Source organism: Zonotrichia albicollis, chromosome 29 (genome assembly GCF_047830755.1).
Source record: "Zonotrichia albicollis isolate bZonAlb1 chromosome 29, bZonAlb1.hap1, whole genome shotgun sequence".
NCBI classification, from domain to species: Eukaryota; Metazoa; Chordata; class Aves; order Passeriformes; family Passerellidae; genus Zonotrichia; species Zonotrichia albicollis.
The window spans coordinates 4,453,712-4,476,951 of record NC_133847.1 but is presented as its reverse complement, the minus strand read 5'-3'; the positions used below and the strand labels follow the sequence as shown (position 1 = coordinate 4,476,951).

Genomic DNA, 23,240 nt, shown 5'->3' with positions numbered 1-23,240 from the left:
TGCTTGGTTTTGGAGGAAATAAGCCCAAAGTGGCTTTAAACAGTAGTTTTATGCAAGGGGAGGAATAAAAATTAGGATTTGGCGGTGGGGGAAAGAGCAGAGCTGGACCCAACCACCGATAAGGAGAGGAGAAAGGAGATTCCAACTTTTTTCCAAGCTCCCATTTTCCCTGATGAAGACTAATATATATCATTTGCATGTTAAAAGATTGATTCTTTTTTTTTCTTTTTTTTTTAGAGAATAAAATAGAAGCTATTTACAACAAAACAATCGAAAACAACCTCTTAAAATCCTGCAGAGAGTGGAGTTCCCAAAACAAAGGAGGGAAAAGGATGGAAATGAATAAAATATCTCCCTATTTCCAATTTTTTTTTTTTAGGATTTTTGGTTTTGTTTTGTTTTTTCCTTTAGAATTCCGGGGGGGTTTCGCTAGAGCTCGCGTCGGCAGGCGTCCGTGCGTCTGTCTGGAGGTAACACGAGTTAAAAAATAACAATAATTATAATAATAATAATAATAAATGTACAGTGCAAAGTGTGATGTGAGTGAGGTAAACGGTCCCGGAGCGGCGCAGCCGGACGGCCGGCGGTGGCTCCAGCAAAACCCCCCGGGCTAAAGCTTTTCTGCCTGGAAAAGGAAAATCCAACAACACGAGAACAAGGGCAGGGCCCATTGAGAGACTGAGAAGATCCAGGAGAAACCCTGGCAAGACCTGGGGGAGACCCTTGGTGAGATCCTGGTGGGACCCAGGAGAGATCTCAGTGAAACCCTGGTGAGACCCCGGTGAAATCCTGCTGAGACCCCAGAGAGACCCTGGCAAGACCTCAAGTGAGACCCTTGGTGAGACCCCAGTGAGACCCAGACAAGATCTCAATGAAACCCCAGTGAGACCCAAATGAGATCTCAATGAAATCCTGGTGAGATCCCAGTGAGACCCCAGTCTCACCCAGGTCTCGGGTGAGACCCTTGGTGAGGTCCAGGCGAGATCTCAATGAAACCCTGGTGAGATCCAGGTGAGATCTCAGTGAAACCCTGGTGAGATCCCGGTGAAATCCTGTTGGGACCCTGACAAGACCTCGGGCCAGACCCTTGGTGAGATCCCAGTAAGACCCTGGCAGGATCTTGAGCAAAACCCCAGAGAGACCCTGGCAAGACCTCGAGTGAGACCCTTGGTGAGACCCCGGTGAGGCCCCAGTCTCACCCAGGTCTTGGGTGAGACCCTTGGTGAAATCCCAGTGAGACCCAGGTGAGATCTCAATGAAACCCTGGTGAGATCCTGGTGAAATCCTGGTGAGATCCCAGTGAGACCCTGGCAGGACCTTGAGCAAGACCCTGGTGAGATCCTGGCAAGACCTCAAGCGAGACCCCAGAGAGACCCTGGCAAGACCTCGTGTGAGACCCCGGCGAGACCCCAGAAGACCCCGGCGAGCCCCGGTGCGGCGCCGTTCCCCCGCGGGCGCCGGTGCCCGAGGCTGGGGGCGTTAAGGCGAAGAAGCGCTGTTGGAGGTAGAGCTGGGGGGCACGGCCAGGCCGGCCGGGGCGGGGGGCACGCTCCCACCGCCGCTCCCCACCCCGCTGCCGCCGCTGCTCCGGCTGCTGCCGCCGCCGTTGCCTTTGCTGTAGGCAGAAGAGGAGGAGGAGGAAGAGGAGGAGGAAGGGCCGGGCGTCTGGGCAAACAGCACACCTGGGGGAGAGAGGAGAGAGCAGAGCTGAGGCACAGGTGCTGTGAGATGGGTGGAGGGCAGCAGGCACGCGGCACAGGGCAGCCCCTCACCTGTGTACACGATGCCGTTGATCTCCACGGACATGCTGATGCTGTTGGTGCCGTTGCTGCTGGCGGCGGCGGCGTCCGGGCGGTTCTCTGCCAGGGAGAGCCGCGTTACCGAGCCCGCCGGGGCCGGGACCCGCACGGGGACGCGGGGCCGGGGCCGGCACTGACCTGGCGAGCGGGTGCCCTGGCTGTTGATGCGGATGCTCATGGGCAGCTGGGCAGTCATGGCCAGGAGGTTCTGCTGCAGCGCCCGCTGCATCAGCCGCTGCTGCTCGTCCGTCACCAGCGCCAGCTTCTTCTCCGGCGGCTCCCCCGACTCCAGCTTCTCCCGCAGCTGCTCCAGCGCTGCGGCCTGGGCGGCCGCTGCCACCTGCACCGCGGCCGCCTGCGCCGCCACCACCGGGTGCCCGGCCAGGGACACCGGGAGCCGGCTGGGCATGGAGATGGGGATGGGAGAGTCCTCCTCTGCCGGGGGAGCGGGTGTCAGGGGTGGGGGCACAGGCTGTGCCACCACCCCGGGGTGTCAGCAGTTTGGTGCCCTGCTGTCCCTCCAAAAGGTCAGAGATGGGTGGTTGGAATCAGGGTCCCCAGGGTGTCAACAGTTTGGTGCCCAACGGTCAGAGATGGGTGGTTGGAATCAGGGTCCCCAAGGTGTCAACAGTTTGGTGCCCAATGGTCAGAGATGGGTGGTTGGAATCAGGGTCCCCAAGGTGTCAACAGTTTGGTGCCCTGCTGTCCCTCCAAAGGTCAGAGATGGGTGGTTGGAATCAGAGCCCCCAGGCTGAGCCCTGGAGCCCAAGGAGGGGAGAGCAGCATCACCCCCCTGCCCGCTTCCCCCAGCTCTCCCCTGAGCAGGGGGCTCAGCTTGCAACCACACCCTGGAGCAGGCACACCCCAGAACAACCATTACCTTTCTTGATCTTCTGGCCAGGCGTGATGGCGCCACCGTTGGTGGCAGACGCCAGCCCCAGCGCTGGCACTGGCAGCTTGGGCGAGGAGAGCAGGCCGTGGGTGCCACCGGGTGAGTAGGCAAAGAGGGAGCCCCCGAAGCCCTGCCGCCGGCCCTCCCGCCGGTTGCTGTCGATGGCCGCCTGCAGCTCGTTGGGGTTGCTCAGCCCACGCTTCTCACACTCGTAGGGGTACAGGTACTTCATGTACCTGCGGCCAGACGGGACACGGGAAGGATGGTGAGGGTGACACAGTGGCTGGGCACCCCTCCCTGTGTGCCAACCCCATTGTTCTTTCCCTACCGCTCACACACAGGGCTGTGCTGAGCAAGAGGGACCCCCAAGGACTACTCCCCATGTGCCACCCCCATTGCTCCATCCCCACTGCTCACCCACAGGATGTGCTGAGCATCCATCCCCTGCACAGAGCAGAGGGACCCCCAAGGACTCCCCATGTGCCATCCCCATTGCTCCATCCCCACTGCTTGCACACAGGATGTGCTGAGAGCCTCCATCCCCTGCACAGAGCAGAGGGACCCCCAAGGACTCCCCATGTGCCATCCCCATTGTTCCCTTCCCACTGCTCACACACAGGGCTGTGCTGAGCAAGAGGGACCCCCAAGGACTCCCTGTGTGCCACCCCCATTGCTCCATCCCCACTGCTCACACACAGGATGTGCTGAGAGCCTCCATCCACTGCACAGAGCAGGGGGAACCCCCAAGGACTCTCCCCACTCCCCTCCGAGCCCCCTCTCACTGGGTGCGCAGGGTGAAGGCCGCGCTGGTGATGGAGGTGGGCAGGCTCAGCCCCTTGGTGATCTCCCTCCACAGCTTCTTGTTGATGACCTCCACCAGCCCCCCCTTCTCGGTCACCAGCGTGTACAGCATGTACAGGTCCAGCACCTGCTTGGCCATGATGGGGATCCTGTTCACGGGGGTCCCTGGGGAGCGGCGGGAGGAGAGAGCTGCTCTGGGGTGCTGCTTTCTTACCCAGAGTGGGGGCGCAGCTGCTGAGACCCCCGCGGGGCAGTGGAGGGGCTGGGGGGGCTCATGCTGCTCCCTCCCCTTCCACTGTCCCCTTCTTTTCCCCCCCAGGCCCTCCCCTGAGATTAGCCCCGAAAACAAAGGAAACAGAAACTCGCAGTTTGCAGCCACAGCCCCGCTGCCGTGGCTGAGCCGGTTCCTCGGGCTGAGCCAGTACCCAGCAACACAAGTTATTTATAACGGGGGGGTGGCTCAATCTGGCTCTGAGGGTCTCCTATGAGCTGGAGGGGCTCATCCCTCCAGCTTGAGGAGGGGGCTGGCATCCCTTATTGGGGTCCCCACCCTCCCAGCCCGGCAGTGGGGGACCCCAATGGATGCAGGTGTGGTGATTCCAGGGGATGGAGATTGGGGGACCCCAGGGGACACAGCCAGGGGATGGGACAGAGCCAGGGGGACCCAGCCAGCAGCCGCAGCCCCCCTGCACAGGCACACGTGCCTTCCCAGTGCTGTCTGACAAAGAGCCAGAGCCAGCCCTGTGTCAGCACTTCCAGTGCTGTTTTCCACGCAGGAACCAGACCCTCGAGCAGGATTCAGCCCTTCCCACCCCTGGCCCCCCAGCCATGGCCTCTCCCCGGGCACAGAGAGGGGCTGCAATAACACAGGCAATGGGCAGAGGGGGCACACAGCCAGGGGCTGCAGGTCTGGGTGTGAAGGGAGGGGGACAAGGAGGGGCTGCAGGCTCTGGATCCAGCCCAGCAGGTTTGACCCCGCTGTGCTGGAGGGGTTAAAGATTAACCAGCAGCTCAGCCGGAGCCATGACCTCAGGGCACTAATGAGGGGCAAGGAAATGAGCCCCTGGCCTTGGGGGGGGACGTGGGGGGTGCAAGGTGGGTGTGGAGGAGCAGGGTGGGCACAGAGTGGGCAGGGGGGCACAGCGTGGGTGTGCAGCTGGGTACTCACCACGCTTCTGCATGAAGCTGAAGAGGTCATCCAGGAACTCCTTCCTCCTGGGGTCACCATCCAGCTCGTAGAGCTGCATAAAGAAGAGAGAGATGATCAGAAACCCCCTTAACCCATGTGTCCCCCCAACCTGAGACCCCTTGGCTTCCTCTGCAGCAGCCTCAAAGGACACCAAATGGTTTGAGGGTCCCTGCAGAGGTCCAGGGGGTCCCTGCAGAGGTCCAGGGGGTTCCTGCAGCTTGGGCTGACCTTGCCAGCCCTGGTTGTAGCTCAGCTCCGGGATCACGGCTGGAGTGGCTCCCAGGCTGCCAACACCGTGCTCAGCCCCAGCTCCTCCCAGGAACGCTGACCCCTGTTATTTTTAGCCTCCACAGCCTGCACAGCACAGCAACTCTTCAGCGTGGTCCCTCCACGCTTGGGGTGCCACAGAGAGAGAGACAAGGCCAGGAGGAGCCAGTGTGCCTCACCATGAACCTGTGTGTGCCACCACCCTGCAGGGACACGTCCTGCACTGGGGGAAGGCAGAGCTGGGCCAGGCTCTGACACGCTGCTGCACCACCTCCATCGCCGGCTCTGCTTGGGGCATCTCCATGCGGGACCCCCCACCCCGGCACATTCCTGCCCTGATTTATGGCTTTTATGGCTCAGCACCGGCCGGTTGGAGCGCCCGGCACGCCGCAGGCACACACCACACCACGCCAGGCAGCCTCTCCCCAAGCCCAGCGCTGTTCCTGCCTGCAGGCTGGTGGATAATCCCCCCTCCCAACCCTCCCAAACCCGGGCAGGGCGCTGGAGCAAGGGCTGTGGGGGCAGGCGTTGCCCAGACACCACCACAGCTCTGCTTTTCTCCATGACAGCTCTGAACAACTGCCAGGAGGGCCGGGAGGGGGCTATAAATAAATAAATACCCCCCCAAAATAAGCCAGGCACACACTGCAGGTCACCCGTGTGCCCACTCCCTCCATGGCATCAGGAGCATGGGCAGGTGGATGGGTGGGCATGGTCCTGCCTTGAGCCCCCTCCTCCTGCAGCCCCGCGGGGAGGATCCGGATCCTGCAGGGCCGGACTCGCCCGCCCGCCGGCGCCGATCAAAGGGATCAATGGGGCCGCATGATAAGCGGGGCCATAAACCCCCCCAGTTCCCCTGGGAAACTCGGCAGGCTCGACCAGACCCTTGCACAGCCCCAGGGCAAGGGCAGGAGCCACCAGCACCACCGGCAGAGACCCCCAAAACCCCCTGAAAGACCCTGCAAGCAAGGGGTCTGGTGTGGGAGTGTTGTGGTGGGAATGAGCCATGGCACAGCAGCAGTGCTGTGATTTTTGGGGCTGAGCTGCTTGTGCCAGCTGAGGGATGTTGGGCTGGTGCCAATCCAGCCTCCCCCGTTTCCTTGAGCAGCTCCAAGAGCCACACACAGAGAAAGGAAAGGGCTTCCCCAGCGCCCGATCCCATCCTGGGGAAGCACCGAACACTCTGGTTCATCCAAGACCCTCAGGGTCATGATCCACCCCCCTCCTGGACTCAGTCCCGAGGGGAATGGACGCGTTTAAGAGGATGAAAGAAAATTAACCGTCAGCTGAGGAGAGCGTGGCCGGCCAGGACAGGGGGATTAGTGGCTGCGGCAGGCGGCTGCCCCGAGTGCGAGCCCCGGTGGTCCCACGCCAAACTCAGCTGATTGCAGCCACTCTCCCCCCTGCCCAACTGTGATAAAGCCATGGGGGTGCCCAGGGATGGTGGGTAGAGGGATCCCTGTTCTTGCCGTGCCGGCACACCCGCCACGGCTGCCGGGCAGAGGATGTTGCACAAGCTGCTGCTGACGGTTACGGTGCCAAGCAGAGAAACAGGCTCCCCTTGGGACCCCCCAAACCCTGGTTTACCTCTGTCACTGCCAACAGAACCAACTGCCAGTGACGGGCACCTGCCCAAGGTGCTCATCTGGCAGCACTGTGGGGCGAGGACATGCCCAGCCATGGCTGGGACGTGCCTGGTGTGCACTGTGGTGTGTGACAGGGCGCGTTTGCCAAGCCCTGGTGTGCACTGTGGTGTGTGACAGAGTGCGTTTGCCAAGCCCTGGTGTGCACTGTGGTGTGTGACAGGGTGCGTTTGCCAGGCTGCCCCTGTCCTCCCTTACCAGCCCTGTTCCCCCTCGACCCCCAGCACAGGCAGGACACGGAAGGGGACACACAGAGACAAGTGACTCCCAGCTGCCCCTCGCAGGATTTCCTTGCATTGATGCCATCCGCAGCCAACGGCACAGCAGCCCCGAGAGCCCCAACGGCAGCGCAGGACAGCTGGGACAGCGGGGCTCGGAATGCAAATTGGGGAACAGAAACGTTCTGCTTTTGGCAGCATGCGAAACTCAGCGCAGCTGAGCTTGGCACGGGCCGGCGCTGCTGCACCGAAATCAGCAGGTGCTGAGTCTTGTGTGCCTGTTTGGTGCTGCTCCCTGCCCCGTGCCCGTGCCCTGCTTCCTGCTCTCAGCCCTGGTTTGTGCCCAGCTCAAGGCCAGCTCCTCGCAGGAGCACGCGGCGTCGCGGTGCTCGGTGCAAAGGTACCGGCGTGCAGGCAAGGCCGCCCGCTGCCGCTGAGTCAATACATTTATGTTTCGTAATTAGGGAGCTGGAAACGACTTAATCCAGAACGCAGCTGCCCCAGGAATATCCTCTTACCGTGGGGTCCCCACGGCAGGGTGTGGTGGCAGGGGACACTGTGGTACAGCCATCCCAGCCTGGCTTGGGGGGAGCAGGAGATGCTCCCCACAACCCTGAGAGTCCCCTGGGCTGGGAGATGTGACTCCACGCACCCAGTGCTGACCACTCCAGGGTGAATGCTCAATGCCAGCAGCACGGGGTGGCTCTGGCCACAGTGTCCATCCCACCTGGCCGCAGCACAGCCCCTCGGCCCCCGGCCGGCTGAGGACACGGAGCCAGATGGCCGTTGCCAGCAGATCCATAATTAAGTGGAGGAGGAATTAGGCAGGCGGTGGGCGGGTGGCCCTGACCCCGGCCCCAGCACCCCCGGCAGGATGCCGGCCCGGCGTTTGGTGTGGATGACCGGATTAATGTTTCAAACCAGATTACAGGAAAATCCCAACCCCGCTGGCTTTCAAAGGGCAGGCGGGAGGAGGCGGCCCCATGGCAATGCCAGGAATGCAGGAGAGCCCTCGGCACGGGCCGGGGATGGGGGGTCCGAACCCTCCCCAACCCCCCGAGCAGGAGGGGAAGCATCATTTCACAAGGCTCATGTTGGTGCCAGGCAAATCCTCCCTTCGGCAGGACTCCCTTGTCTGCCCCATGAGATGTCATAGAGGAGTCCATGTCCCTGCATCCCACGTCCGAGTTAAAAACATAAAAACGCCTCCCCTTCCCCCCCCCTTGCTCGGTTCCGGGTTTTCAGGCCTCGGGGATTAATTTTCAAGTTTCTTTTCCATTGCCAGGAAGTGGCAACACTCTCGGTTTTCCTCCTTCTCTCCAAAACCGGTTTGAGACGTGCACACCGTGACGTGAGCCGGGACTGGGGACAAGACCCAAGGGCCACTGCAGCAGGGATGGGGGCTGGTGGCAACCTCCACCTTCCAGGGGTTAAACTCCCCCAAATTCCTGTATTTAAGGAAAAAACACAACGCAGGCAGCGGCGGGGAAAGCTCGGCAGGTAGCAGGAGCAGCAGTGACAGGATTGAGGGGTTACTCCTCTCCTTTTCTTCCTTTCCTTCCTTCCTCTGGCAGCCCCCGGGGATGCATCCCTTTGTCCCGCGGACAGCGAGGGGCCACGCTGGGCTGGGGAAGAGCCTGCTCACACTAACGAGTTCTTTAACCAAGAATAAACACATTTATGGCGCGTTTCCCGTCCCACTCCCAGCCCCTACACAGCCCCCGGCCTCTGGCACGCCGGGACCCGCAGTGGGGTCGAAGAGGGCACTTATTCAGAATAAGAAAGTAGTTTGTAAAAACCAGAGCCAAGGATTGACGCGGGGCGTTTCGGAGGCGCTGGGGATGTGATTTCCTGTAAGGCAATGGCTGAGTCAGGGCTGGGGGTACCCGAGGCAGCAGCTCCTCTCTCCAGGCACAGGGTGCAGGGTTTGCTGGGGTAAATCCCTCCCGGTGAAGGGCAAAGGGAGCAGTCCAGCCCCGGAGCAGATTCCTACGCAGATAAAGCGCTCGGCTTAGGTACAGGTCACCCCTGGCTGTCCCCATCCCTAATCCCCTGCGAGCCCCCCGGGGCACAACCCGCCATGGGAAGGGGCTGCTGGGGGTAGGGAGGTGTGTGTGCCCCTTCCCCAAAAATGTCCCAACACTTTGCTGGTGGGGGATGTGCTGGCTGGAGCCTCGCCCACATGGCCAGAGCTGGCGGTGACTCCACTGACCGGCCCGGCGGGATTCCTGCTGCTGGAGCATGGCCGGGCTGGGCTGGGCTGGGCTGGGGGGCCGCTTCCGCGGGGGCAGCTGGGCAGGGGGCCCGGGAGCTTCCCGTCGGCACCATTGTTCACACCGGTTCCCAGCATTGTCCCCTCTTCAGGGGACACGGCCCCAGCGCAGGTGCCTCTTTGCACCAGCGCCTCCTCCTCGGGCTGGACCTGGTGGTGGGCACAGCATCCATCAGTGACAAAGCCAATCCTGATCCATGGGCAGGGCAGTCTGGGGATCCCCTGAGACCACCCGGTGCCCACCTCCTCGCCACACAGGAGCCATGTGGGTGACCCTGGGGGTACACGGCGGGCGGTGTCACGGCACGGCGGGTGTCAGGGCTCGGCGGGTGTCCCCGAGCGGCGCAGGGGAGGCTGAATGGGCGAATTAGTCACCGTTTAACCCCGCTGACCCCCCATTGTCCGTGCGCTGTCGGCCGCCCTCCCCAGCACGGCCGTGCCGCTGTGCCCAGCCAGCCGGCAGCTCCCGGGATCCCGAGATCCGTGTCTGTGAGACACCGGGCTGACACTGGCTCCCGGGATGCCTGTGCCGCTGCTGTTTGCTCCCAGCACCCCGGGATCCCTGTCCCTGATCCCCCCTGAGCTGAAACCAGCTCCTGGGATGGCTGTGCTGCTGCTGTTTGCTCCCAGGATCCCTGCCCCTGATCCCTCCTGGCTGACACCAGCTCTCGGGACAGCTGTGCCATCACTGTTTGCTCCCAGCATCCCAGGATCTGTGTCCATGAGACACCAGATCTGATACCGGCTCCTGGGACGGCTGTGCTGCTGCTATTCACTCCCAGCATGCCAGGATCCGTGTCCCTGCCATGGGCCAGGCTGACACTGGCTTTCAGGATGGCTGTGCCACTGCTGTTTGCTCCCAGCATCCCAGTATCCCTGTCCCTGATCCCCCCTGGCTGACACTGGCTCTCGGGACAGTGTGCCACCGCTGTTTGCTCCCAGTATCACGGGATCCGTGTCCCTGCCGTGGGCCAGGCTGACACCAGCTCCTGGGACAGCTGTGACGCCACTGTTTGCTCCCAGCACCCCAGGATTCGCGTCCATGAGACACCAGATCTGACACCAGCTCTCAGGATGATTGTGCTGCTGCTGTTTGCTCCCAGCATCCTGGGATCCATGTCCGTGATCCCCTTGGGCTGACACAGCTCTCAGAACGCCTGTGCCACTGCTGTGTGCTCCCAGGACCTGTGTCCCTGATCCCCCTGGGCTGACACTGGCTCCCAGGAGAGCTCTGCCACTGCTGTTTGCTCCCTTGCCGCAGAGGAGGAAGCGATTCCTGCTGCCACGGCGTTTCCAGCGGCACTTTGCTGCTCGGCCGGCAGCGAGCCAGGCTCTGGCTGGAATCAAAACTGGTTCCGTGTCTGAGTGAGGACGTGTGGCACAGCCTGGTGAGGGGTCAGGGATAACTGGGGCGCTGGGGCTGTTCCCTGGGCTGGCTGGCTGGATGGGAGCCAGCCCGGCAGCTCTCCTGGCCCTTGCTGTGTGCGTGCTGGTGCATGCCCTTGACACATGCTTGCTATCACACCGGACCTTGTACAAATATTAATCCAGCCGAGTCAGGCGCTGTTGAGAAAGCTCGACCGAGGAAGGACAGACACCAGGCTGGCTCCTGCCACCAGGGAAGGCAGCTGAGAATGAGCTATGCAGTGCTAAGCTGGGGAAATGTGGCCAGAGCAGCCAACTCAAACTCTTGGGGCACCTCGTGAGCCCCCAGCTCGGGCTGTCCCTCCTGTGTGACTCCAAAGATGAAGCTCCTGAGGGTTGGAGGGCCAAGACCCTCATTGAGGACCTGACCTGGGTGAGGTGGCAGCAGCAGCAGCAGCGAGGCCTGGAAGCCAAGACAGGGGTTTAAATTCCACCATATGTAAATGATCGTCTTAGAAGGGGATCGCGGTAAGCCCCGGCAGATGAGTCACCGGGGCTTCCACCGCCCGCTGGGATTTGGCTAATTGCAAATCTGTTCCTGAAATGCGAGGTCCTGCACCTCTGCCCTCCGTCAGCACCACCGAGGGGGTCCCTGGGGTCCCGTGGGCAGGGCCAGGGTGCACAGAATGCCTGGGAACGCCACGGCAGAGCCGCTGGAGGAGCTGGAAGGGGTCCAGCAGCCACAGATGGGGTTGACAAGGAGCCAGCTGTGGGCTGTCAGCCCCGGGAACCATCACTGCTGAGCTGCTCTAGCAGTGCTGAAACCTCACAGTTTCCTCACGCTGAGAGGAGGAGGTGGTGGTGGTGGGCACTGTGATGGCACCACAGTGACAGACGCCATCCCACTGTGGCACCTGAGCAGGTGGCAGTGTGAGACAGCATGTCCCAGGCGCTGGAATCTCCAAAATCAGGCACTGGTGCCCAAGTTGGAGGCTCCACAGGGGAAACAGAGGCAGGAGGTGAAGCCGTTTGCTGCAGGGGTTTAGGGCTGGTACCTGCCTGGGTGCTCCCAGTGCCACCTGTACCAGGGTGAGACCCCAAGCCAGCTGCTGAGGGGGGACAGGGAAGCCACTGCTGCCACAGCAGTGACACAGCCCAGCCTGTGGGACACACAGGGAGCAGGGGACTGTCCTCAGGGGTGAGCCCTGTCCTGCAGCAGCCCCAGTGCAGGGTGGATTATCCCAGAGTGGAACCCAGGCACAGGCAGATTAAGGGTCAGGGAGCGGGTCAGGAGCTGGGCCAGGAGCTGCACCCTGAGCTCTGTCTGGCTGCCCCAGGGGCTCCGAGCAGGGCCCCCCAGCCCCAAACACCCCCTGCCCTGGGCCCCCTGATTGCAGCACGTCCGGCTGGGCCCTGCGACCAGCTGCCATTTCTCCTGCGGTTTGGGCCAGAAATAGGGTGATGGAGCAACCCTGCCCTTGCCCAACGCTGCAGTGGGGGCGGGGGGCTCTGCTGACAAAGGCCTTGCTCCCTGCACTGCTCTTTTCTTTTTTTTTTTTTTTTCTCTCTCTTTTAAATAAACCCTGTTAGTTCAGCTGTGCCGAGAGGGGAGGCGGCCGCCACCTCCGCAACCCTTGAGTCAGCCCGGGGGGCTGGGGCGTGGAGGGAACAGGGCTCTGGGAGGGCCAGGATGGGGGAAATGAGGGCCAGGGGTGGGGGAAATGCATTTCCCCCATGCTTTAATCCCCCCCAGCTCTGCAGGGATTAAAGCATGGGGGAAATGCAGCTTCGGGGGGACACAAGCAGTGGGGAACCAGCCCAGCTCTCAGGACAAGGGGTGATGGGGGTATGGTCTAGCTGGGTGAGCACCTGGAGCAGAAAGGATGTGTCCCCTTGTCCCTCAAACTCATTAATCATCCTGGGTCTTGTTTGGAGAGATGGCCTGACAGTGCTGGGATGCTGGGAGCAGCACCTGTGAGCACCCAGGCATTTGGCTGGGGGAGGCTCTGGGAGGGCCAGGGGTGGGGGAAATGAAGGCCAGGGGTGGGGGAAATGCATTTCCCCCACGCCTTAACCACCCCCCAGCTCTGGGAGAGTTAAAGCATGGGGGAAATGCAGCTTTGCGGGGACACAAGCAGCGGGGAGCCAGCCCAGCTCCCAAGACAAGGGGTGATGGTGGCACGGTCTAGAGGGGTGAAGGCACTGGCTGAGCAGAAAGGATGTGTCCCCCCTGTCCCTCAAGCTCATTAATCATCCTGGAGAAACATCCTGAGCAGTGCTGGGATGCCGGGAGCAGCACCTGTGAGCACCCAGGCGTCTGGCTGGGGGAGGCACTCGGCGGCTAAGCCGCTCTCGCCGAGAGAAGTCCCTGACCTCTGGCCAGGGATCTGGTGGGATTACAGCCCCGGGAATGCTCCCTGAGCTCTATGAGCCAATTACTGTGCCGGATCCCCCGGCTGGGAGCACCTCTTGGGGCAGTGCTGCAGGGTGAGAGGGGCTCAGTGTGGGGTGAGCAGACCTTATCTTGGGAGGGTGTTGGGGAAGATGAAACAGGAAAGCCTGATAAATATGATTGTCTGGCAAAAGATTTTGAGAATATAGAAATTAGAAGCAAGATTGAAATGAAAGCAAGTTTTGAGATCCTTTAGTTACTGAACAACGGGAAAACAACGGTGTGGCCAGCTGAAGGTAATCTCCTTTTGATGGAACAAGACCCTCTGCTTGCAGACAGGTCCAAGGGTCCAAGCAGACCCTGCTAGTTTGGCAGAAAGGGCCCAAAGAGGAGTTTTTAAGGTTTAAAATGTAACACAGTATGGTAATGTAGTGATTCCTATAGGTTCTATGGAAACACTACAGGATTTGTGTCTTGTACTACATTGGTTAGTGAGAATCAGAATATTCAACACAGAAGATAATTTATTGTATTGTAACAGGAACTTCACACTTTTACCTCTTGTCTCTTGCTTCTTGCTTTTTAGTCTCTTACCCCTTTTATGCTTTTACTCTCTGTCGCTCTCTTCTCTCAGGCCTGCTCTGAGCTGTGGCTGCAGCTCCCACCAGGGCCCTGCACCCAGGCCCTTTGCAATAAACCCCAAGTTCCATGACCAGAAGAAGATTTATTGTGTTGTAACAGGAACCTTGTCCTTTTTTACTCTCTCTTTACCCTTCCTCACTCTCTCATCTCTTTACCACGCTCCTGCCTTCTCTCTCTTTACCTCTCTCTCCTCTCGGGCCTGCTCTGAGCTGTGCCTGGCAGCTCCCAGCAGGGGCCTGCACCCAGGCCCTTTGCAATAAACCCCAGAGATCTCTCGTCTCTGTCCGTCCTGACTGTCCTACCCCCATCAATCCTAAGGAGGGGTCCACTGCTGACTCCCCCCACTGCCCCCCAACTCCTGTCCTGCTCAGATCCCCTCTTTGCCTGCCTTATCTGCTGCTGGCCTGGCCATGCACTGCAATCGCCTCCCCGGCACAGCAGCACCCTAACCGGGGGCCCCAGGGCACTCCCCCCCTTATCTGGGAGCCGAACTGCCTCAGGGTGGGTGAGTGGGTGGGGGGACGTGGCCCCCCGGCCCTGTGATGACACTCGGGTCCCCCTTCCCTGCACTGGGGCCCCCTCGCCCTCCCTGGGGGCGGCTCATCCGCTCGGCTGCCTAATGCAATAAAGCTCTAATCAATATTTTAAAGAAAGTAAATGGACCCTCCTGCCCTCGTTAAGAGGCCACGGGGCCCCCTGGCTCAGGCCCCACGCCCCCAGCTGGCTTTGGGCTTTGAAAAGGAGAATAATCCACGAGAGAAAGGGGTTCAGAGGGGATCCCCCACACCTTAAGGAGCTCCTGGGGATTCAGAGGAGGAGATACAGGGCTGTCTGCTGATCCAGACTCTCTGGAAAATCCCAGTTCCAGCAGCCATGTGCTGGTCTGGGCGGAGGGGGGGTCCGGTTTCAGCCACCCCCGCAGCCCTGCCGAGGTCGCCGAGTTGCTTTCGGTTTATTTTTCCCCCAGCAGTGCACTTTGAAACGCTCTATCTCGGGGTGAGCTGCACCAGCCCAGATAAGGGCTGAGGTTTTCGCGCCTGGGTGCCACCGGCATGGCTCAGATGTCCCCAACACAAGAAACCTCTTGCCCCACTAAAGCACCAGCACCCCCCAAAACCCCTCAGCTGGCAGAGCCTCCCATTGGCACTGTGGCGACTTCTTAAATCCTTCCTGAAGCAGAAATGGGGGTGTTAAACATCAGCCTGAGGCAGCCACTGCAGGACACCCCAAAAGGGAGCACCCAAAATGGAGAACCCCAGAGGGAGAGAGGCGGCTGCTGCAGCCAAAACGAACACAGGGAGGAGATGAACACAAGGAGAAGATGAACACAGGGAGATGGACTCCTCAAGCTCCTGCAGTGTGGGATGGGGCGCTGGCATGCAGGGTGCCCGTGCCTGAGGGAGCACCAGCAGCATGGCAAACCCTAAAAGAGGTAGAGAGGCTGGAAACTCCAGCTCCAGGGGCTGCCACTCCACCAGAGAGGCTCCCACTCCTCCCACTCTCAGTATTAGCAGGGAGCAGTAACAGCAATAATGAAACAGAAAGATCAGAGCAGGGATCTTGGGGGGGCAGCAGCAGCAGAGCCCCCACAGCGCTGGGGCACAGAACTCCGAGCAGTTTTAGCCCTTTGCTTGCTGGATTTTTAGCCATTCCCACGGGGAGCCTCTTCCTACCCAAAAATGCCCCTTTTCCCCCCCTACCCACCCCGAGGAGCCTCGGTGCCCCCGAGTTCCCCGTGTGGCTGGGGGCTCCTTTGTTCTGCAGCGCCCGGGTCAGGCCGGGCTGACCTCTGCCTGAGCAGTAGCCGTCCCTGGGGACGGGGAGGTGCCACGCGCCGGCTCCCTAACCTCCCTCACCTCCATAACTCTTCCTCACGCCCTCCCCTTCCTCCTCCCTTCAGCTGGGCCCCATCCTCCTCCTGCCTGCGGCCCCCCACGGCTGCAAGCCGAGCACCAGTTCACAGGAATCCGTCCCAGATGGGTCAATAAAAACCTGGCGGTGGAGGGAGGATGGGGGCAGCTCCTGGCTGACAGGGTTTGGGTGTGGAGACAAGGATGGGGGTTTCGATGGTGGCATTGCCTGGTGAGGGCTTCTCAAGCACAGAGACCCATGGGCCAAGGATGCCGGCAGCACCAGCACAACCAGAGCTGAATCCAAACTGGATCTGAACTCCCTGAAGGGAGAGCTGGACAGCCAGGGAGTTAAGTTGGTGGCCGGTACTGAGGAGCTCCTTGACAAAAAATAAAAAGCAACCCCAAAAGAGCCCATCCCTCGCAGAGCAGGCAGGCAGAACATTGCTACAGCCACTCACAGCACCACATCCCTGCTGGCTCAACCACACAGGTATCAGAACTCAGCACATCCCTTTGGGTGTCCAGAGTTGCCAAGGACCCCACCGAGGGGCTCAGAGAACCTTGCATGCAGCCCAGAACACCTGGGAATTTGATTTTGACCCCTGAAGCAAGTTGCCAACTCTGTATGAGGACCTGAAAGTCACAGAAGTTTAAATAGTATAATAATAAAATTATCACAGGGTGAAAATGTAGATTTAGGATTTTTGGTATGGGGGTTATGGGGACAAGATGGAAGAACTTGGGCGTGTCTAGCCTTTTTTCTTTTTCTTGTTCTCCATTTTCTGCAGTGATGTTGGCACTTTGGGATTGGTTTAGAGTAGAAGTGCACTGTCTAACATAGGTGATAGGTATTGGGAATTAAGTGTAAATATGTTATATGTAGTTTGTAGTATAAAAGGACAACAGTAGTTGTATTTTTTTGTATAAAAGTAGTTTGTAGTATAAAAGGAGAGTGCCTGTGGCTGCCCTGCTGAGCAGAAAGTAACATTTTATAGATAAGAATTAATAAACAATCTCAAGACCGAAAAGTGAAGAGTCCAGACTCGTTTTTCAGGCACAGGCCGAAGCAAAGACATCCTGCACATCTTGAGGCAGCAATTATCAAACAGCAACCTGAGACATAGGGACCCTGATGCTGGGGTTCCCCCTAAAGTGTCTCCACTAGTGAGGATGGGGTACAGCTTCCCCTGCTCCACATGGGGACCCTGCTGCTGGGGTTCCCCTAAGGCACCTCCATCAGTGGGGATGGATGGGGTACAGCATCCCCTGCCCCACATGGGGACCCTGCTGCTGGGGTTCCCCTAAGGCACCTCCATCAGTGGGGATGGATGGGGTACAGCATCCCCTGCCCCACACGGTGACTCTGCTGCTGGGGTTCCCCCTAAGGCACCTCCACAAATGGGAATGGATGGGGTACAGCTTCTCTGCCCCACATGGTGACCCTGCTGCTGGGGTTCCCCTAAGGTGCCTCCACAAATGGGGATGGATGGGGTACAGCATCCCCTGCCCCACATGGTGACCCTGCTGCTGGGGTTCCCCTAAGGTGCCTCCACAAATGGGGATGGATGGGGTACAGCATCCCCTGCCCCACACGGTGACCCTGCTGCTGGGGTTCCCCCTAAGGCGCCTCCACCACAGCGAGGAGCATTGAGGATGGATGGGGTTCGGCATCCCCTGCCCCGCGCTGCCCTCCCTCGCTGTTTACATTCCTGCTGCTCCTTCCCAGCTGGGCTGCTGGGCCGGAGCCCGGCGGCACGGCACGCGCTGGAGCCCGGCCAGGAGGAGCTCCCGGCCAGCGCCGGCTGTGCCTGGCCCCGCTCCAGGGGCCGCGATCCAAGCGCGCTCGCTCGCTCGCTCACACGGGGCTGACGTGCCGGGGAAAGCCTCTCCGGGCCCGGCATCGCCTCCGCTCCTTCTCCGCCCACGGAGGATTTCCAACCCCCTCCGGCTGCTTCCAACATTCAACACCAAGCTGGCTCTTCCCAGGGACCCCAGGAAGGGACGTGGAGGGAGACGGAGCATGGTTTGGGGGGCAAGAAAAGCACTGGGAACACGGCTGGTGTTCCCAAGTGTTGTGGCTGTGATAGGGAACCTGGCAGAGGCCACGGCACTGACACGCTGACGAACAGGAAGATCAGAGTTGTGGTGTTGAAAAGCTTTTTCACAGCTACGAGTTCACGGCCCTGGCCCCTCGCTCGCTGGCGGCAGGAAGCACAAGAGAGAGAAACCACAAGAAGAGCAGGTAGCCTGGGTGCAGCGGCGCAAGGGATGCGCAGGGCAGGAGCATCCCTCCATCCCCACAGCTGGACAGGGGAATCCCTGCAGCTGGACAGGAGCATCCCTCCATCCCTGCAGCTGGACAGGAGCATCCCTCCATCCCCAGAGCAGGACAGGAGAATCCCTGCAGCTGGACAGGAGCATCCCTCCATCCTTGCAGCTGGGCAGGAGCATCCCTACAGCTGGACAGGAGCATCCCTGCATCCCCAGAGCAGGACAGGAGCATCCCTGCATCCCCATAGCTGGACAGGAGCATCCCTGCATCCCCATAGCTGGAGAGGGGAATCCCTGCATCCCCACAGCTGGACAGGGGAATCCCTGCATCCCTGCAGCTGGACAGGGGCATCCCTCTATCCTTACAGCTGGACAGGGGCATCCCTGCATCCCTACAGCTGGATAGAAGCATCCCTCCATCCCTACAGCTGGGCAGGAGCATCCCTGCATCCCTACAGCTGGACAGAAGCATCCCTACAGCCAAGCAGGAGCATCCCTCCATCCCTGCAGCTGGACAGAACATCTCTCCATCCCCACAGCCAGGCAGCACCAGGAGGATGGCCACTGCTTCCCTCTGCCAGCCCTGTTCTGAGCCTGCCCACATCCACGTGTGCCAGCAGATCCCGGCAGCCCCTTCCCCCATTTGGGATGTGGCAGCCTCCTCAAAGTGAAGGGGCAGAGGTGGTCGCATCCCTCCTGAAAGGCCACCATGCCCTGGCTGCTCCATCTGGGTCCCATCTGCTGCTGCTGGTGCTGCCCCTTCCCCCAAACTCTGATGCATTTAAACACACATCAAAGGTGCCGGGCAGCCCCCGGGGAGCCCTGGCTGCAGCAGTTTTCTTCTGTCAGTGAGAGTGGACTGCAGCCAGCTCTGGTGCTGGGAGAGGGGGAATGTGCTGGCCTCGCGGCCTGGGGAAGGCAAGGAAGGGAACAGCCAGGTGCTTTCTCCCTGGTTTCACTTTTTCATGGCATTTTGGCAGCAGCAGGGGTGCAGCTCTGCCACCCACCAGAGCTTGAGTTGGCCTGCCAGGCATCAGCTCTGTAGTGACAGTGATGGGAGACAGACAGGTCCCCATGGAAAATGGCTTGGGGAAGAGTGGAAAACCAAGAGATCCATCAGATTTATAAATCTGGGCTGATTTTTTCATAACTTCCAGCAAGAATCCTTCCAGATCCCTGCAGCCAACCCAACTGCACTGCCTGCCTGTACCAGAACAACCCGGACACAGAACCCACTCCCAACCAGGGAAGGGGCGAGACCGAGCCCAGCACTAAAACCCCGGAGAAATCCCACGCATTCCTAATGACAACAGCAGCTGGATCCGAGGAGAACACAGCCGGAGGCGGCGCTGCCAGAGGCACCTCCCCACACTCTGAGGACACAGGGGTGAGCAGCGACAGGGACGGCACGGACAGCGCGTCTCGGAGGGCACATACCTGCTTGAACTGCTCCTCGTAGGTCCAGTCGCCATGGTCAGGGGCTGGTGGCGGGGGCTGAGCGTGGCCCAGGCCGGGGGGCAGCCGCTCCTGCCCCCCTGGCAGCCGTGGGGGCTCCCCCCGGTAGTGCTGGGGCGCTGGGGGCTTGCGGAGCAGCAGAGACCCCGCGCCCGCCCGCACCGCCTCTGTCGAGCTGAGCCCTTCCTCTCCCATGTCTTCTTCTTCCTCGTAGTCTTCCTCTTCCTCCTCCTCCTCTTCTTCCTCTTCCTCCTCACCCAGGTCCTCTTCAAAGTCATCTTCATCCCATTTACCCTTTCTGGAGCGGGAAGGAGAGGAGAGGTTTGGTGCCACACTGGTTCCTAAAGCTCATCCCTCTCATCCCTCTCTCCTGCTCATCCCAGCTGTGGGGTTGGGACCACCCACCCAGCACAGCCCATTGGTGGGGGCAGCTCTGTGGGGCACAGCCAGCCCCCCAGCATCCTGGGAGCAGCTCCATCATGGATCTCTCCTCTGCCAGATGGCTCCTGGCCTGGCCCTGCCCTGAGAGGATGCACGGGTGCTGCATAATTTAACACCAGCCTGGGGTCCTCTGTCCCAGCCCCACGTGGCTGCTGGGCAGGGATGGGATGTTGTGCCAACCCAGCATGAGGAATCACCACCACAGAGCCAAACCACTGCTCTGAAATACCCCAATAGCTCTAACCCAAGCCACATGATCCCCGCAGCCTGCCCAGCCCCACCAGTGCTGTGCCACTTCCCTGCCCCTTCCCCAAACCCACAAGAGCCGCCTGAGCACACTCACAGATCCTCCTCCTCTTCAGAGCCCATCTCCTGCTGGTACCCGCCGCCATCTTCCTCCTCCTCTCCGCGCTCCTCCTCTTCCTCCTCCTCGGAGGCCTGGCTCTCATCCGACAGCCCCGGGCTGGGCGAGTGGCTGAGGCCGGCGGCGGCCGCCCGCATGGCAGCCAGGGCGGCCATCTGTGCCCGCTGCATGTGCGCGCTCTCGGGCTCCGCTCCCTCCTCCGAGGGCGCTGCCGCCTCCTGCCCACGGCCCCGGGGCTGCCCCGGGGGCTGCGAGGGCTGCGCTGGAGGGGACGTGCAGCGTGCTGGCGGCTGCTGCTGCTGCTCCTGCAGCGCCTGCTGCAGCCGCGCGCGCTGCTGCCGCTGCAGGTTCTCCATCACCGCCTGCAGCTTCATGGCTCTGCCGGCGGGCGGGGGGTCCCCGGGGGGCCGGGGGGCGATGCACCCGGGGGGCAGTGCCCGGGGGGCAGCGCCCGGCAGGCTGCCGCGCTCCAGCGGGGCTGGGGGCCAAAGCTGGGCAGTGCCACGGGCAGGCAGCCCTGGAGGGGGCTGCCGGGGGGTGAGGGCAGTGCCGTCGGGGTTGACACCGGGTTAGGAAGGAAGGATGTGGCCCCCTTGATCCCTCTCAGGCTTGGTCCGATGTCTCCTTGGCGTAAGGGCTACGGTGCGTTGCAGGCTTGGCGCTGCCCGTTGGGATTGGGGTGCTGCTTGTCCCAGGCAGGCTCCAAAACTCGTCCTCGGGCTCAGCAGGCAGCAGCTGGAGCACAGCACATCGCCCTTTCCCTCGCAGAGCTGGCACTTTCAGGGTCCCCTGCTCGCAGCCGGTGTCCCTAATCCTCAGCTGGGTCAGTGTCCGGCAGGCGTCGGCGCAAACCTGTGGGACAAGTAGAGCAGAGGGTCAGCGGAGCTGTGGGCAGGAGCTGGCGAGCAGGAAGGAGTTAAAGACAGCGCAGGAGCCTCATTAATCTCGAGCTAATGAGATAGGGCGGCCGGGCCTGCTGCTGGAGGGGGAAGGGGCCTGCCGGACCCGATAGCCCTGCCCGGCCCTGCAGGCAGCGGATACCGGCGGACCCACGCCCGCTGATAACAACAGGCCCTGCTGGGGAGGGACATCCACCGGGTCCCCCACAGGGGACAAGGCACATCCCCTGCTGGGGATCCCACATCGTGGTGGGGCGTGGGCAGCACTGGGGGCTGCGCTGCACACTGGAGGGGCCCCAAAGCACCCCGGGGCAGATCCCAGGGGATGGACAGGCAGAGCTTTGAAACCCTGGCAAATAGGCTCAGCCAACCAGCCCCAGAGCCCCCTTACTCCCCTTCCCTGGGGGGCCTCCAAGGCAACACGAGCCTGCAAGCAACTCATCTGTGCTTTGCCCCACTGGAAAACACCGGGGGGATTTCAGCTCGAGCCTGCAGAACCCCAACACCCTGGTTTGGGTCCCTTCTAGCACTGAGCTCTCAAGCCCTGGTGTGGCCGGCAGCCCCCGGTGTGACCGGCAGCTCCCAGCCATGACCTCGCCTGCACTGACGGCAGGGAAGGAGCTCACCGGAGCACCGCGGTTGTACCGGCTACGGTCTTTGCCCGTTTCAGCTGCCACGGCAGGACCCTCACGGGGCCAGACCGTGGGGCCGCGGGGCCAGAACAACCAGCAGCTACGCCGCGATCCCGCGCATTCTGGAAAGAGGAACCCGCTGCCAGTGTGGGCTGCGGGGCCGCGGCCGGGCGGGCGGGCGGGAGCCGCTTCCCCCACGCCTCGCCGCGGCTGCATCCGCTCCCGGCCCGGCTCACGCCATGCACGGACACGTCGCCACCGTCACGGCAAGCTCGGCAGCCACCGCCTCCATGGGGAGCCAGCAGAGGCGCGGCACAAGCCGGCCAGCAGTGGCCGTGCCTCAGTTTCCCCTCTAACCAGCGCTCACGGAGGAGAGATCGCGGCACGGGCGCTCCCGCACCGCAGCCGCCGCTCACCGGCCGCGCACCGCACCTCAGCCCCGTCCCCAGCTCCATCCACCAGCGAACCGGAGCCGGACCGAGCCGGGCACGTGCTCCCGGCTCCCCGGGTGACACGGTGCCAGCACCGGGCGCGGAGCCGCCTCCCCCAGCACCGCGGAGCCACGCTGCCGCTTCTCCACAGGGAAACCCGAGTGGCGCGGCCACAGCCGGGGCTCCGTGGCACCCCGGTGACCTTGAGCCGTGCCCCTTTGTCCCTCCGGGGCCACGGGGGCCGGTGCGTTCCACGCCGTGGGGCGGTGACCGGGGGTCCCGCGAGGGATTCGAGGCGGCGGCGGCGTCACCCGCGTCCCCGGGGCAGGTGCTCGGCAGCGACAGCGGCTAAAAATAGGCAGCGGGGGTGTGACGGAAGGGCCTTTGTGCCACCGACACCGGGGCTGGGCTGGCCGCCGCCGGACACCCCCCGGGCGGGCTCACGGCGTTGCCGGGAAGGGCTCCGGGGGTGTCGCGGAGGCTGAGTGAGGAAGAGGAGAAGGACAGGGTGGGTGCCCAGTGGGTGACGTCCCCGGGGAGCCCAGGAGAACAGGAGTCTCATCCCCAAAACTGAGCCCGGCCCCGCTCCCGGCGGCACGTGGCACCGGCGGCGCCCAGCAGGACCGGGCACAGAGGCGGCGGGGCCCCAATGGGCCCTGGTCCCGCGAATGAACGGGGGGAAACGGCCGCCCCCGACGCGGAGAGGCGAGCCTGGGTCGGCCTGGCCTGGCCCCTCCGCCGTCCGGACCCCGGGACACCGCGGGGCTGGGGGGGGGCACAGGGCGGGGCCACGGGGCTCTGCCCGGCCCGGACAGCAGCGCCCGGCGAGAACGGAGAGTCAAGGCCGGGACCGACTGCGGGAGAGGAACCCCAGCCCCGCGTGGGGGAGGCGGCCGGTAACCGGCCGCGGGGGGAGGGGGCGCCGCGCTCCCGCCCAGCACCGGCAGCGGAGGGCTCAGCCCACCTCGGAGAGGCGGCCGGTCTTGAGCTCCGTTCCCCGGCCCCGGTCCCACCCAGCCCCCGACTCCCGGTCCCGGCTACGGCCGCGGCGGAGCTCCCGTTCTGGGTGCCGATCCCATCGGCGGGAGCGGTGCGGCGGCGCGTCCCCCCTTACCCGGTGCAGGCCGTGCGCCGCGAAGCCGCATAGCAGCCGCGGCCGCCCGGGGTCGGGCTCGGCGGGGCCGGTGCGCGCGGGGCCCGCGGCGCTGCTCTCCCCGCGGGCGGGCGGGCGGCGGGCGGGCGGCGGGACCTGGCCCCGCCCCGCGCTGCCCCGCCCCGCGCCGCCATTGGCCCGTCGCGCCAGGAGCGCCCCGCCCCTCCCCGCCCCGCGCTCTCATTGGTCCGTCTATCCCGGAGAGCCCCGCCCCTCGCCGCCATTGGTCGGCATGCAAATGCTGCGCGCGGCGGGGGCGCG

The 23,240-nt window shown here is 62.3% G+C and overlaps 1 protein-coding gene across 1 annotated transcript; it reads right to left on the bottom strand.

The window, feature by feature from the left end:
* Positions 1–212: 212 nt before the first annotated feature.
* Positions 213–23,077, bottom strand: ARID3A (AT-rich interaction domain 3A). The gene is made up of 9 exons (XM_074528696.1): positions 22,941–23,077; positions 19,844–20,716; positions 19,042–19,357; positions 4,661–4,733; positions 3,474–3,657; positions 2,680–2,927; positions 1,938–2,234; positions 1,773–1,859; positions 213–1,682 (listed from the first exon to the last, which is right to left on the bottom strand). The coding sequence occupies exons 2-9, from the start codon at positions 20,236–20,238 to the stop codon at positions 1,480–1,482; spliced, it is 1,803 nt and encodes a 600-aa protein (XP_074384797.1). The 5' UTR covers positions 20,239–20,716; positions 22,941–23,077; the 3' UTR covers positions 213–1,479.
* Between the last annotated feature and the right edge of the window lie 163 nt (positions 23,078–23,240).

Coding starts and splice junctions, on each gene's coding strand:
- ARID3A (XM_074528696.1), bottom strand. CDS start 20,238: ATGAAGCTGCAGGCGGTGATGGAGAACCTGCAGCGGCAGCAGCGCGCG. Junction 4,734..19,041: donor ACGAGGAGCAGTTCAAGCAG/GTATGTGCCCTC, acceptor TTCTTTATGCAG/CTCTACGAGCTGGATGGTGA. Junction 2,235..2,679: donor TGGCCAGAAGATCAAGAAAG/GTAATGGTTGTT, acceptor CTCCCCCGGCAG/AGGAGGACTCTCCCATCCCC.